The sequence below is a fragment of the Gracilinanus agilis genome, chromosome 5 (assembly GCF_016433145.1).
Source record: "Gracilinanus agilis isolate LMUSP501 chromosome 5, AgileGrace, whole genome shotgun sequence".
Taxonomy (NCBI): domain Eukaryota; kingdom Metazoa; phylum Chordata; class Mammalia; order Didelphimorphia; family Didelphidae; genus Gracilinanus; species Gracilinanus agilis.
The window spans coordinates 209026522-209039702 of NC_058134.1; the positions used below are offsets into that span (position 1 = coordinate 209026522).

At 42.3% G+C, this 13181-nt stretch overlaps 1 protein-coding gene across 1 annotated transcript; it reads left to right on the forward strand.

Moving 5' to 3' along the window:
• The first annotated feature begins 4200 nt into the window (after positions 1–4200).
• On the forward strand, positions 4201–13181 carry SLC25A18 (solute carrier family 25 member 18). Its single transcript, XM_044679097.1, is given in 11 exon segments — positions 4201–4275; positions 4769–4879; positions 4881–4960; positions 5173–5295; positions 5643–5698; positions 7945–8035; positions 8469–8587; positions 10175–10343; positions 10695–10849; positions 12215–12290; positions 13037–13181. Coding segments are annotated over 11 exon segments (1200 nt in total).

The following is a 13181-nucleotide window of genomic DNA, read 5'->3' on the forward strand; positions in this document are numbered from 1 at the left end:
ACTTTTTCATTTTTGTCTTCATAGCTTTAGCATCTGATGTGCCTGGCACATAGTAGGTGCTCAAAAAAATCAGTATTCTATAGGGAAGGTTGTCTTATTAGTCTTGAAGATATGTGTGAATGGTTTATAGATTCTGGATGTCAGACATTTAGCTGATACATTTATTGTAAATATTTTTCCAAATCTATTTCTTCCAATTTTAGAGATACTGATCTTGTGCAAAGATCATTTATCTTTGTATAATCAAATCCATCAGTTTTGTCCCCAATGTTTTCTTCTGTTTAACTGAGAAAAAAATGTCCTCCTCATCAGGTTGAGGATTTGTTGCATTATTGCTTTTTCTTCATTTTCAAAAATGTTTTTTAAATATTTAGATCACTGAATTAGTTAGATTTAGTTGTAGTGGATGGATCCAAACTAATTTGTTTCTGTGCCATAGAGCTATGGTTTCCCCAGGAAATTTGCTTTAGTAGTGATTCCATTCTCCAGTGCTGATAGATTTTTTCCCCCAACATTAAACACCAGTAGAAACAATCAAATATGCTTAGTAACTTTATTTTTAAATTAATTCATTCTAGTACATAAAGTATCCTACATTTTTTCAGTCCTTACAACTCCCCCTCATGATTCTTTGTTCACACTCATTGACTTTTCCTCATGATGATATTAGTGTGTACATTAATTTGGTTTTTCTTTATATTACTTCAAAAAATCTTTACAGAATTGTTTGGGTTTCTCATACTTCTCTATCTTAGTTGTATTAAAATGTTCCATCTCCAGTGGGTTTTTTTTTAGTATGTGTCTGTCAAATACCACTCTTTTATTTTCATTTAGTTCTACTTCCAGGTTCTCTATTCTATTCCATTGACCTATTTCTCTTTTCTTTTTCTAAGAACCAAAGAATTAAAAAAAAACAACATTGCTTTGTAGCATATTTTGATAACCAATAGCTTTAATTTCCCTTTGCAGGCTTTATTTTTAAAAATATTCCTAATATTTTTGTTTATCTTATTTTCCTTTTAAATTTTGTTATGATTTTCACAGTCTAACAAAAAAAAATTTTAAAGTATTTTTCTATGGTTACATGATTCATGTTCTCTCCTTCCCCCTTCCCCCTCCTGGAACTGACAAGCAATTCCACTGGGTTATACATGTACTCAATACCCATTTCCATATTATTCATTTTTCTAATAATCTTTTAAATCTTTTAAAACTAAAACTCCAAATCACATACCCATATAAACAAGTGATAAATCAAATGTTTTTCATCTGCATTTCTACTCCCACAGTTCTTTCTCTAGATGGGGATATCATTTTTTTTTCTTGTAAGTCCCTCAGGGTTGTCCTGGATCATTGTATTGCTCTTTCTGAAATCCTACAGTTCTTCATTCCTTATGACACACCATCACTATCATATACCGCAATTTGTTCAGCCATTCCCCAATTGAGGGACATCACAGTTTCCAATTTTTTGTCACCACAAAAAGCGCAGCTATAAATATTTTTGTACAAACAGGACTATCTGCACTATTTTTCCCCCATCCCTTTGGGGTATAAACCCAGTAACTTTTTTTTTTAAATAATGGCTATCTGTGCTTTTAGCTATGTGTGAGAGAGAAGGTGAGAAGTTGGTAAGCATGCAAATTAATGACTTCCATTTGACTAGTGTTCAGACTTGTGTGGGTTGCACTATTCTTACCCCAAACCTCTCTTCAGTTGTGGCTTTCTCTTTAGTCTGAGAGAACAAAGAGACTAGAGGTATTTGAAGCCACCAGCCTGAGCAGACCTAATTCCAGCTCTTTCCTTACTGGGGCTGCTATAATCTGCAGTTGGATCTGAGTTTTTTTTAGACCAGATTTACTTGAACTTTCTCTGATTTTGGAAAGTTACAAAATAGGAATTTTAAAAATATACCTTTAGCCTAGCTCTGAGCCCCCAAACTGGGAATGCTTAATTATTCAATCAATAAACACTATGCTAAATGTGGGGGATACAAAAAGAAGCAAAAAAGGGGGCAACTAGGTGGCTCGGTGGTAGAGAACCAGGCTCAGAGATGATGGTTCAAACATGGGCTCAGACACTTACTAGTTGTGTGACCCTGGACAAGTCACTTAATCCCCACTGCCTAGCCCTTGTTGCTCTTCTGGATTGAACCCAATACACAGTATTGATTCTAAGACAAAAAGTAAGGATTTGGGGAAAAAAAATAAAAAAGGAAAAGAGAGTCACAGTCCCTGACCTCAAGAAGCTTTTCAAACAGGGGAAGGCAAAGTGCAAACAAACAAACAAACAAACCTGTCAGCTATAAACAGGATAAATAGGAAATTATTAAGAGGGAAGTCACTGGAATTAAGAGGGGTTGGGGAAGACTTCCTGTAGGTTAAGATTTTAGCTGGGACTTAAAGAAAGTCAGGGAGGTCAGTAGTCAAACCAGAAGAGGGAGAATTATTCCAAACATCTGGGACAACCTGAGAAAATGTGTGGAGCTGAGATGGAGATTCCTGTTTTGTGAGGTAGCCAGGAGGCCGCACAATGACAAAAAGTCCTCTCTTTTCTTTCTCTTTTTCTTCCCCAACCTCTCACTCCACGACACACAAATGATCTATATAGATCTATATAATTAGAGAAAATTGATTTCTTTAAAGCAAGTGACTGGACAGAAAGCAAAAGATAACTTTTTTAGCCCTTTTTATCTTAGAGAAGATTATCAGTTAGGGTAAAGGCCAAGCAATTGGGATTAAGAGTCTTGCCAAGGATCATACATCTAGGAAGCATCTGAGTCATATTTGAACCTACAACCTCCCATCTCCAGGTCTAGTTCTTTATCCATTGAGCCACCTAGTCACCCCTGTTATTTTAGATCAATGATGGGCAAACTTTTTAAAGAGGGGTCCAAAGGAAAGGAAATGCTCATCTGTCAATCTGTTTCTAAGGCAACTCTTTTGAAGTTTCATTTTATTGTATTCTACTCAATGTATTTGTCAGATTAGGAATAATGTCTCCTGGCCAGATAGAACATTTTAGGGGCAACATCTGGCCAGTGGGCCATAGTTCGCCCATCACTTTAGACAGAAGGTCAAGCATACCTCTTGTTTTCTTAGGGGAAGATCAGGGCACTTTGGGGACAAAATGTTACTTAGATTTTTTTCCTCTTACTTGACTTTTTCTTTTTTTTGCAAGGGAAGGTCAGTTTTTGGAGGAAGAGATGTCTGGATATGACTACTATGTAGATGGAAGGCATTAATAAAAATTTATTTTTTTAAGTTCTAATTTTTTTTGCCAGAAATGAATTTCAAGGCCACTGACCTAGAGTTTGTGGACTGCTCTCTTTCATTTTTTTTTTTTAAGAGAATGGAGACAGTGAAGTGGCCCAGTGGATAGAGAGTCAGGCCTAGGTATGGGAAGTCCTGGATTCAAATCTGACCTCAGACACTGCCTAGCTGTGTGACCCTGGACAAGTCACCTACTCCCAGTTGCCTAGTCCTTATTGCTCTTCTGCTTTGAAACCAATACTTTAGCAGTTTTTAGACAGAAAGTAAGGGTTAAAAAAAAAAAAGCAGAATGATATTTGTCCTTCTCTAAAACACAAAGCACCTCTTCAGTTCTCTGCAGGCTTTCAGCAATCACAGGCAGGGATTCTGCAATCACATTTGCCATTCTTTTAGTACACCGTGATGATGAAGTTATAGCTGAGCTTAGTGATGAATTCATCCAGGTGCTCTCTTATCATCTCCTTCCTTATCTTTGGTTTTAACTCTCTGTTAAACTATTTTGTTGTGTTCTTTCAGTTCAAAGATCATACACCTGAGAAAACAATCAAATAAGAATTGAGCATTTCTGCCCCCTCTCTTATCCATTACTATCATTCCAACTATTCCAAGCAGCAGATCCTCCATTCCTTTTTTGATCCTCCATTTCTTTCCTTCAAAGTTCTTTTTGCTGTCCTTAAAGTCACCATTATTTACACGTGGCCAAGGGTTTTGTAGTTGCCTTCCATTGCCCAGTTGAGTTATCCGTGCATCCCTATCCATCTATTTGGACAAATCCTTTTCTTCCCTCTCCCCCCTTTTCTTTCTCATCACAATCCTTCTCTCTGTGAATTCAGAAATTAATTTTTTGAGAGCTCCTCATTCCTTCTGGACTGACTTCTTCTGAAGCTTTTTAATCCATGAGATCCCTAACCGGGACTTAAAATAGAAAATGGAGATGTTTCTGACACTTGTCTCTGCTGAAAATCTGCAGACTCAGCTTCAAAAGCTTTCCTTCCACAAAGCTGTGAGGTGAGCAAAATCCTCCTCTCCCTTCCCCAAATTCCCCACTGCTCCATCCTCATCTGGTGAGCCCTTGACCTAAATTATACCCCGCTGCCAAACTACCTCTCCCTTCTCCTCTTCACCCTTCCCCTGGTCAGAACGCTCAACTGCCCTTTTCTATGACTGCACTTAGAAGTTAGGCAGAACTCACCACTGCCCAGGAATTTATACTAGGTTGTGAATGACTAGTTTGCTAACCCCAAAGAACATTTCATTGGTACTGATCCAGGATCTTCAGTAGCATCCATATATGGGATTAGAGAGATTTTCTGATTAAAGGTTGGAAAGCATGATGATGTTGCTGCAGCTGGGGCCGGGTGGGGGGGTGGGGGGCAATGGGGAGGAAAGTATCATTTCCTTGGGCTCCAGGCAAGCGTTATACAGAAACCAAAGAGATGGGCTGCTATTTCTCCCCTTCTCCTAGAGGGGTGTTCTCTGGCCAATGAGAAGGTTAGGTAAGTGAAGGGTTGGGGTCCCGAGCCGTCCCCCAGACACCCCACACTTTCCCCGTGGCCACACCCCTGGGGGAGGGGCGATCCCGGGACTCTGCCCGCCAGAAGCCTTGCCCCCTTTCCCTGGAAGTTCTGTTACCCTCAAGGCATTATGGGAATTATGGAAGCTTGCTGGGAGGATGGGAATCAAATCTGGTGAGTGTTGGGTTTCATCAGACCCTTGTCCTGGAGGGATGGGGGGGGCATTCTTCCTCATGGGTCACTTCCTGCCTGCCCCACCCAACCCTCGAAGGATCATGGGAGGGGAGGGGGCAGCCCAGCAGGAGGGGGTCCCTCGGCCGCCCCGCCCCCCGCTGCCTGGCCCCCCCCACCTAAGTATCCTCCAACCCCTCTCTTCTCATGCCCAGTGCCCCGGCGAGACTTATCAATGGCGGCATGGCAGGGTTGGTGGGAGTGACCTGTGTGTTCCCCATTGACTTGGCCAAGACCCGGCTGCAGAACCAGCATGGAAAGATGGTCTACAGAGGAATGTAGGTGAAGGCTGCAGGGCTTGGCAGGTGCCAGGTAATAGGGAGAGGACCAAGGGGGGAGGGGAGGAGGAGGAGATCAGAGGTACACACAAATGCAAAATCATTTCATCATGATGATGATTATTATTATAATATTTATAAATACACTGCAAAGAACTTTAAAATCAGGTTTCTGATTTACTCTTAGGTCAGTGCCCCTTTCCTGCACCTGGCAGCTCTCTCTGGTTTGCACCCTGGGAGCCGGGGGCCAAGACAGGGCAAGACTAGAATGGCAGGGCAGGAGAGAAGGGCACTGATCGTCTGGGCCTTGGGAAACAGGAGATGCCCCCTATCTCTTTGTCTTCTAGTGTTGACTGCCTGGTGAAGACTATGGGCGCAGAAGGATTTTTTGGCATGTATCGAGGTGGGCTTAACAGGGACCCCCGGAGGAATGGCAAGGCACAATGGGTGACAGGTTATGGGTTTGGCACAGGAGCTTTCCGACTTTGAGGCAGTGGATAGAACCTTAGGGATTATTCTATAACTTCAGTGTCTTTCCTGGAGCCAGGGCTCCCCAGATGAGTTACCAGTCCACCTGGGACAACAACTGCCTCCTTTACAAGAGACCACCAAAAAAACAACAATAAAAATTAAAATTAAAAGAGAGAGAGAGAGAGAGAGAGAGAGAGAGAGAGAGACCACCAATGAGACTTGTGAACTAGATAGAGACCTGTTATTATTAGGAGAATTTCTAGTTCTGACCCCAAATTGGCCAAACCTCTTTGGTCTTCAGGAAAAGAGAAGTAATTCCTATCTTATACAACCCAAACCCTTCTGTTCCACCATCGCCTTCCAACCTGTGGTTGGAAACAAGTTGCATGGACAGTATAAGCAAGAGTAAATGGAATAAGGGGCAGGTAGGAGCAGCGGGCTTGGAGTCAGGAAGATCTTGGTTCAGATCTGGCCTCAAAACACTTCCTAGCTGTGTGATCCTGGGCAAATCACTCGGCCCCATTTGCCTAGCCCTTGCCCTTCCTCTTAGAGTTGTTACTAAAATAGAAAGTAAGGGTTTAAAACAAACAAAAAAGCAAATGGAATAGTTGTCATTACTCAGTCATTTTAAGCCATGCTTGACTCTTTGTGACCCCATTTGGGGTTTTCTTGGCAAAGAACCCAGAGTGGTTTAGCATTTCCTTCTCTGGCCCATTTTTCAGATGAGGAAGCTGAGGCAAAAGTGACTGGCCCAAGGTCACACAGCTAATAAGTGTCCGAGGCCAGATTTAAACTCAGGAAGATGAGTTTTCCTGACTGCAGGCCTGGGACTCTATCCACTGTGCTACCTAGCTGCCCATGGAGTAGTAGTAAATGGGAGTATGCGCTATAGAGCTAGGTTGTAGGACACAGAGACCATAGAATAATAGGTCATCATTTTTAACCCCATTATTTTGCAGTGATGGAAGTGTAGACTCCTTAAGCTTGGGAGAAACCTGAAAGTCATTTTCCAGATGTGGAAACTGAGGCTCAGAGGATGAAGTGAAATGGGTTGATTCCTAGCTGGTGCTGAATAATCTTTTTTAAACTATATTAAGATAAAGATAAAATTGACTTTTAAAAAATAGAATTACTATGCTATAGAAGGCTTTCTATTTTTTAAAGCCCCATATGTAATTTAAACAATCAGAGGGTATTATGGAATGAGTTTACTATTTCTAATTACATGGGATTAGGCTAGGAAAGGAAGGCATATTTTCACTGTTCTAGGGAATTCCCAGATGAGAAAACTCCTTCTGCCAATACAGGTGCAGCACCTTCTTTGCACACTGAGAAGTGTCCAGAGTCCCAAGGCCAGTGTCAGAGGTGGAACTTGAACCTAGGTCTTCCTGGTTCCAACACCAGCTCTCCATCCATGGGCTTCAGGACCAGGAAGCCAGGTCCAAGGGCAGAGGGTGTGCATACAAAGTATCATGAAACTAAATTAACGTGGCCTTTCAAAAAAAGCTAAAAATAGGATATGGACTAAAATGGGAGTTTAAATTCATAGGGTTTCTCAGAAACTCATCTATAGATCTGTAGCATTATTTTTCACCCACCGAAACTAGTTTTTTAGTGTAGAGGATAGTCTATGGGATCCCATGAAATATCCCAGTTGCTGTCTTTAATGCGAATTCAGAATAATAACTCATGATCATGGATCTACCTGGCACTCCTCGTGTACCTTTCCAGCTTCTTTCTGGACCTCGATCCTTTCTGATTAAGCAGCTCTCCTGGATTACTTTCTCTCTGATCAGCATTGGGAAAATCAGGACTTGTGGGCACCAGTGCACTAGATCCTTCCAGGCTCTTTGGAGTCCAGACCAAAATGGGCAGAGAACACCCTGGCATTAAAAAATATAAAACAAATGCCTAAAAGCCGTAGCAAATTACAGACATTCCCTCTCCTCTAGTGTCCGCCCCCCCCCCCCCCCTAAAATGCAATAGAAAGAAGAACAAAGAACTTGGACAGTGGTTACTTTCCTACCCAAGAAGCCAGACTCACTTTGCCCACTTATCCAAGAAGTCATGTGGTAATTGGATAGGTCTAAGAACAGGTCCTGTATGTAACCATTTTTATGCACAATGGTTTCTGCTGGTACTGAATCAGTCCTTCTGTTTCCCTGTATCAATGCCCAGGAGTAGCAGTGAACCTAGCCTTAGTCACTCTGGAGAAAGGCATCAAGCTGGCAGCCAATGACTACTTCCGAGAGCTACTCTTCGTAGACGGGTAATGGTAAAGGGTGGCTTGAATAACTCGTTGGCGTGCGTGTCTGGCCGTTCCTATGTTTGCACACATGGCCAGGGGTTAGAGGAGTGTTGGGGAGGCATGAAATGGGGATTCTATTCTAGGATAATGTCTACCAGTCCTGGAATTTCCTAAAAAATCAAATTCTGCTCTTCCTTTTTCTTCCTAGTGATGGAGTCTCAGGCACTAGGAAAAACCCAAAACTGTCCAAGTGGCTTCAACTTCAATTTCAAATCTTTATCTTAACATTCTAATTTCTTTTGGATTTGGTCCCTGCCCTCCACTGGCCATTCACCACCTTCATTTAGCCCTTTCAGAGGGTGAGGAGGAGAATGGCTCTATACGATAAAAGGTGTCTGACTGTCCGTCTCATCTCTCTGGGGCTTGTGTCCACTCCTCTTGGTTGGCCCTGCAGGTCAAAAAAGAATCTGCTGAAGGAGATGCTGGCTGGCTGTGGAGCTGGGATGTGCCAGGCTGTGATTACCTCTCCCATGGAAATGCTGAAGATTCAGCTGCAGGATGCCGGACGACTGGGTGAGGCTTGGCTAGGGGAAGAGGAAATGACTGGGTTGTTCATGTGCTTATGGCAGGTGGAAAAGATTAGTCTGTCTCGGCCTATTGAGACACGCGAAGCTAGACTCCCCACGCCTAAGGAAAGGGGCCTAGAAAAAAGGAACCAGGGAACCCAGGAGAGCATCTTCTTCCTCTTGGAGGACTTGATCCTTGGCATGCCTAACAAGAATTCAACAAGCTGCTTTTTGGCTTCCAGGTTGATTCAAACCTGTCTGACCTAACGACAGAAACCTGATCTTAAGGTTCTATACAGTTCTAACTAAACTGGGAGACTTCCCAGTACTTTGACTTTGAACATTATAGGTTATGAATACATTATTTATACTGTAAAGTTCATAATAGTAATTCTGCTTTTGGATTTACCTTTATTCTCGAAGCAAATCATTTGAGGCCTGGCATTTTGAACTCAAACAACCTGTGAAATTCAGTTTTTTATTAGGAACTCATAATCAAGGCAAAACCTGAGAGGCTTGCCAAAGCCAGTTAACTTTAATTTTATAATATATAAAAAATTTTATAAAAAAATAAAATTATAATTTTTCTTGATAGGTATTGGGTATTTCTCCACACATGTATAAAATAATAAATGCTTGTTGTTCATTTATGGAACAGTTCAGCTCAGGGCCTTCTAATCAACTCATCCAGCTTAAGACAGGTGGAATATATAGGTACCAAAGAGGAAGCCTTCCTATTTCAAGTCAGGGGCAAAACCTTAAACATCATCTGGAAAAGGAAGTGCACAATGAAATCCCTTACGTTGCAGGTGACAATTCTTGTAGGTAGCAGAATGCCAGGCTGTCAGGGATAAACCACAAGGCTGTAGGAGTGGGCAGAAAACTAGCAAATTAATTTCAGTAGGCAGACCTCATGTGTTAAGGGAAATTGTCCAAGCTAATTCTTCTCAAGCTAAAGGTTCTAAAGGTTCTAGATGACTAGTCGTGACTTGGGAAAGTGGCCTGGCTGGCCCTGTCATCTAATGATTTCCATGAAAAATTTCAGTTTACTGTGCTGACTGAAAAAGACCAGCAAATGTTAGGCATTACACGGGAAGGATGCTAGAAACAGTACAAAAGATAGGGAGTTAAGATATGCCTGCACCTGGAATAGTGTTTGCTACCAAAGAAAATGGAGGTGGTGAAGAGGACCACTAAAATGGTCAAGGGGAGAGAGGGCGGATTATGAGTGACTTTAAAAAGCATATATATCATTCTTTAGCGTGGAAGGAGGAAGGCTGAACGTTTTACTTAATAAATAGTAAATGTATGAAGGTTTATACCAACTGAAAAAAGATGAATGAATGAATGATTGCAGAGAGCAGACGGGATAGATGCCTTTCTTTTTGGAGTCAGTTATGAAAGAATTCTCCAGTGCTCCCTTTTGGAAAATATCTCATCAAATATGGAATACTTGGTTCAGTGAAATCTTAGACATGGTGCAGTGTGGCCATTCTTATCCCTTTACCACCACTGAGGAACTTGGGAGGATTGTGAGCATGAATGGGAAGGGAAGTCAGGCACAGAGAAAAAGGCTTACCTGCATCTTTTCCAGCTGTGAACCAACAGAGGTCATTCACATCAGCAGCTTCCCTCATCAGGCCCTATATCACGGACTCTGTCTCCACTACTAAGCATCCTTCTGCCGTCGTCATCACCTGGGAACTCTATCGTGCCCAAGGCCTGAGGGGCCTCTATAGGGGTTTTGGTGCCACTCTGATGAGGTAAGGGTTGAAGTTGGCTCCTTTCTCTACAATGCAATTAGTCTCAAGTCCCCAGTGACTGAACTGATTAGAAGGGGGGAATCATTCAAACAAGCCTTTGGCAGGCTACACTAGTATTTTTGCTCCATATTCCTTAGTTCCAGTTGGATGTTAGGATGGCTGTCTGTCCTTATGCTCCATCTGTTTGCCAAAGTTAGATTTTGCTAAGATCCTACCCTAGGGCCCCAAGACAATTAAAAGAATCACTTCCAACTGACCAGGCCTATATTTTGCCAGGGTGTCAGTCTTTCTAGTTTATGGTATAAGGTCTATATGATGCTTAGTTGAGTAATTTCCTCTCCTTTCCTCTAGGGATATTCCTTTTTCAGTCATCTATTTTCCCCTGTTTGCCAACCTCAACAATCTGGGGCTCAATGAAGCTACTGGGAAGGCCCCCTTTACATTCTCTTTTGCCTCTGGTTGCTTAGCAGGATCCGTGGCAGCTATTGTGGTGACGCCCTTCGATGGTAAGAGTCTGGTGTAAAGGGGAAAATTATGGTTGGACTGAATATTAAAAAGGGTGGTTGCCAGGAATTGAATAAATATCAATTCCAAATGATTTTTTAGCAATTTATTTATAAAATATAGGAGAGTGAAAGTAGAGAAATGAGAAGAAGGTAGAGTAAGAGATCTAGCTTAACGAACTAGATTATGTGTTCAAGTCTTGGCTTTACTTGTGCAGGGCTCCAGAGGCCCCAGCCAGAGAGCCTAAAAGTCAATTAACAAGGGTTTTAGTCACTAGGCCTCCTCCCAATCAAGGGGCCCCTCCGGAGGCTAGTACCTCCAGGGAAGCAGAGGAAGGGAGTCAGCCTTTTTTCACTCACCACGTGGTACCTCTAAGGGAGAGATTTAAGAACAGTCTCATCAAGTCCAAGGTCCCAGCCAGAGCTTCTCCAAGGTCTAGTTCAAAGCAGAAGAGCAAGCTCCTTGGAAGTCTTTGTAATTTATTCAGACCATTTCTTTCATTACTTCCCATTTCACGTGTACCAATCACAACAAAGGCTTTGCTTAGGACTGCCCAGTGGGCAGTCAGTTCTGATTTGTCACCCACTCTTGCACACATGGATCACAGACTTCCCCCACTCAAGAATTAAGTGGAGTGTTTACACTTTTGGCCATTTAATCTAAAAATAGGCAGGGTAGGATTAATCCCATCTTCACACTGGGTCAAACCTGTAGCTTGAGACAAGAAGTAGGTCTCTCTGGGGTGAAGGCTTTATCAACTTGAGTATGTTAAAATATTTTTAGAGTAACAGTGCTGACCAGCCTAGTTCTACAGCATCAGATTAGGAGAAAAGTATCCAAAATATTAGAGAATTAAATATACACAGATGTAGTTCTTTCCCACTCCATAAAGGCTACTGTCAGCGCCCTCCTTAGAATCACTGAAGGAACTCTTAAGTTAGGCACTGGAATTACAAATTGTTTTACCTTCAACTGTGACAGGTCCTTTTCTGCCTTGGTTTCATCAACTTACCTCCCAATAGTCTAGGATAACGGTCGGCAACCTTTTTGGCCTTGAGAGCCATACCTTGCCGACCCCTGGTCTAGGATAATCCAGGGGGAAAATAAAATCTGACAAGTTTTAGTCAGTGGTTAATAACTAGTTTAAATAATGGGTCTCCAGCTGTGCTTCTCCTTGCCCCGATCTTGCTTTAGGACTGTGCCTAGTTATGCCTCTTCTGAGGAAGTGCCTTGGGTCACTGTCCGAGCATTATCATGATTTTTCTCTTTCTTGTTCATCAGAGCATGGGTTCAGGAAACACGACTTAAAGACATCAGAGGCAAGAAATTCAAACCTTTTTTTCCCCTAACCTTTCTACTTGTTTTAGTTTTGAAAACACGAATTCAGACTCTCAGGAAAAGTCTGGGGGACGAAAACTATAACGGGATTGTCGACTGTGCCAGGTGAGAATTGGCTTCCTTGAGAGCCTGCAGCTTAGATTCTAAGTCGTGCCCATCTTATCCCCAGGGAAGCATGCTGATCTTGTCACTTTCCATCTTTGTCTCCCTGTTAAACATATAACTGTATAGGGTATGGAAGATCATTCATTCACTGCTTTGCCCTTTGCCTTAGAATTTCCTCATTCCCTCTCCCCTGAAGAATCTATCTTATTAAAAAAATGCTGGGGGCAGCTGAGTGGCCCAGTGGATTGAATCAGGCCTAGAGACAGTAGGTCCTAGGTTCAAATCTGGCCTCAGACACTTCCTAGCTGTATGACCCTGGGCAAGTCACTTAACCCCCATTGCCTAACCCTTACCACTCTTCTGCCCTGAAACCAATACATGATATTGATTCTAAAATAGAAGGTAAAGGTTAAAAGAAAAAATGCTTGGATTTACCTACTCTACTATTTTTTTCTTCCAACTCCAGGGGAGAAAAACAAATATCTTTGCTCCCTTTGGCCCCTGTGGTTGCTAAAGGCGGTCAGTAGGAAGTTCCCTTTAGCCAGTTTCCTCTAAACAGCGATTCAGGAAGACCTCAAGTAAATAGGGTATGGCTGTTGAGTCACTAGTTTGCTGGTATGGAACAAGGTTTCCTACTTAGGCTCCTCCTAACCCAATGGAAGTGACCTACCACAGACAAACAGTAGCCCAAGGACATGCATTCTGCTTTTTGCTCCTCAGTTTACCAGGGTCTTCTTTCTCTCCAGGAAAATCTGGACTCAGGAAGGACCTGCTGCCTTCATGAAAGGAGCTGGTTGCCGGACCCTTGTCATAGCACCTCTTTTTGGTATTGCCCAAGCTGTCTATTTCATGGGTATTGGAGAAAAGATCTTAACATTTTTCTTTAGATAA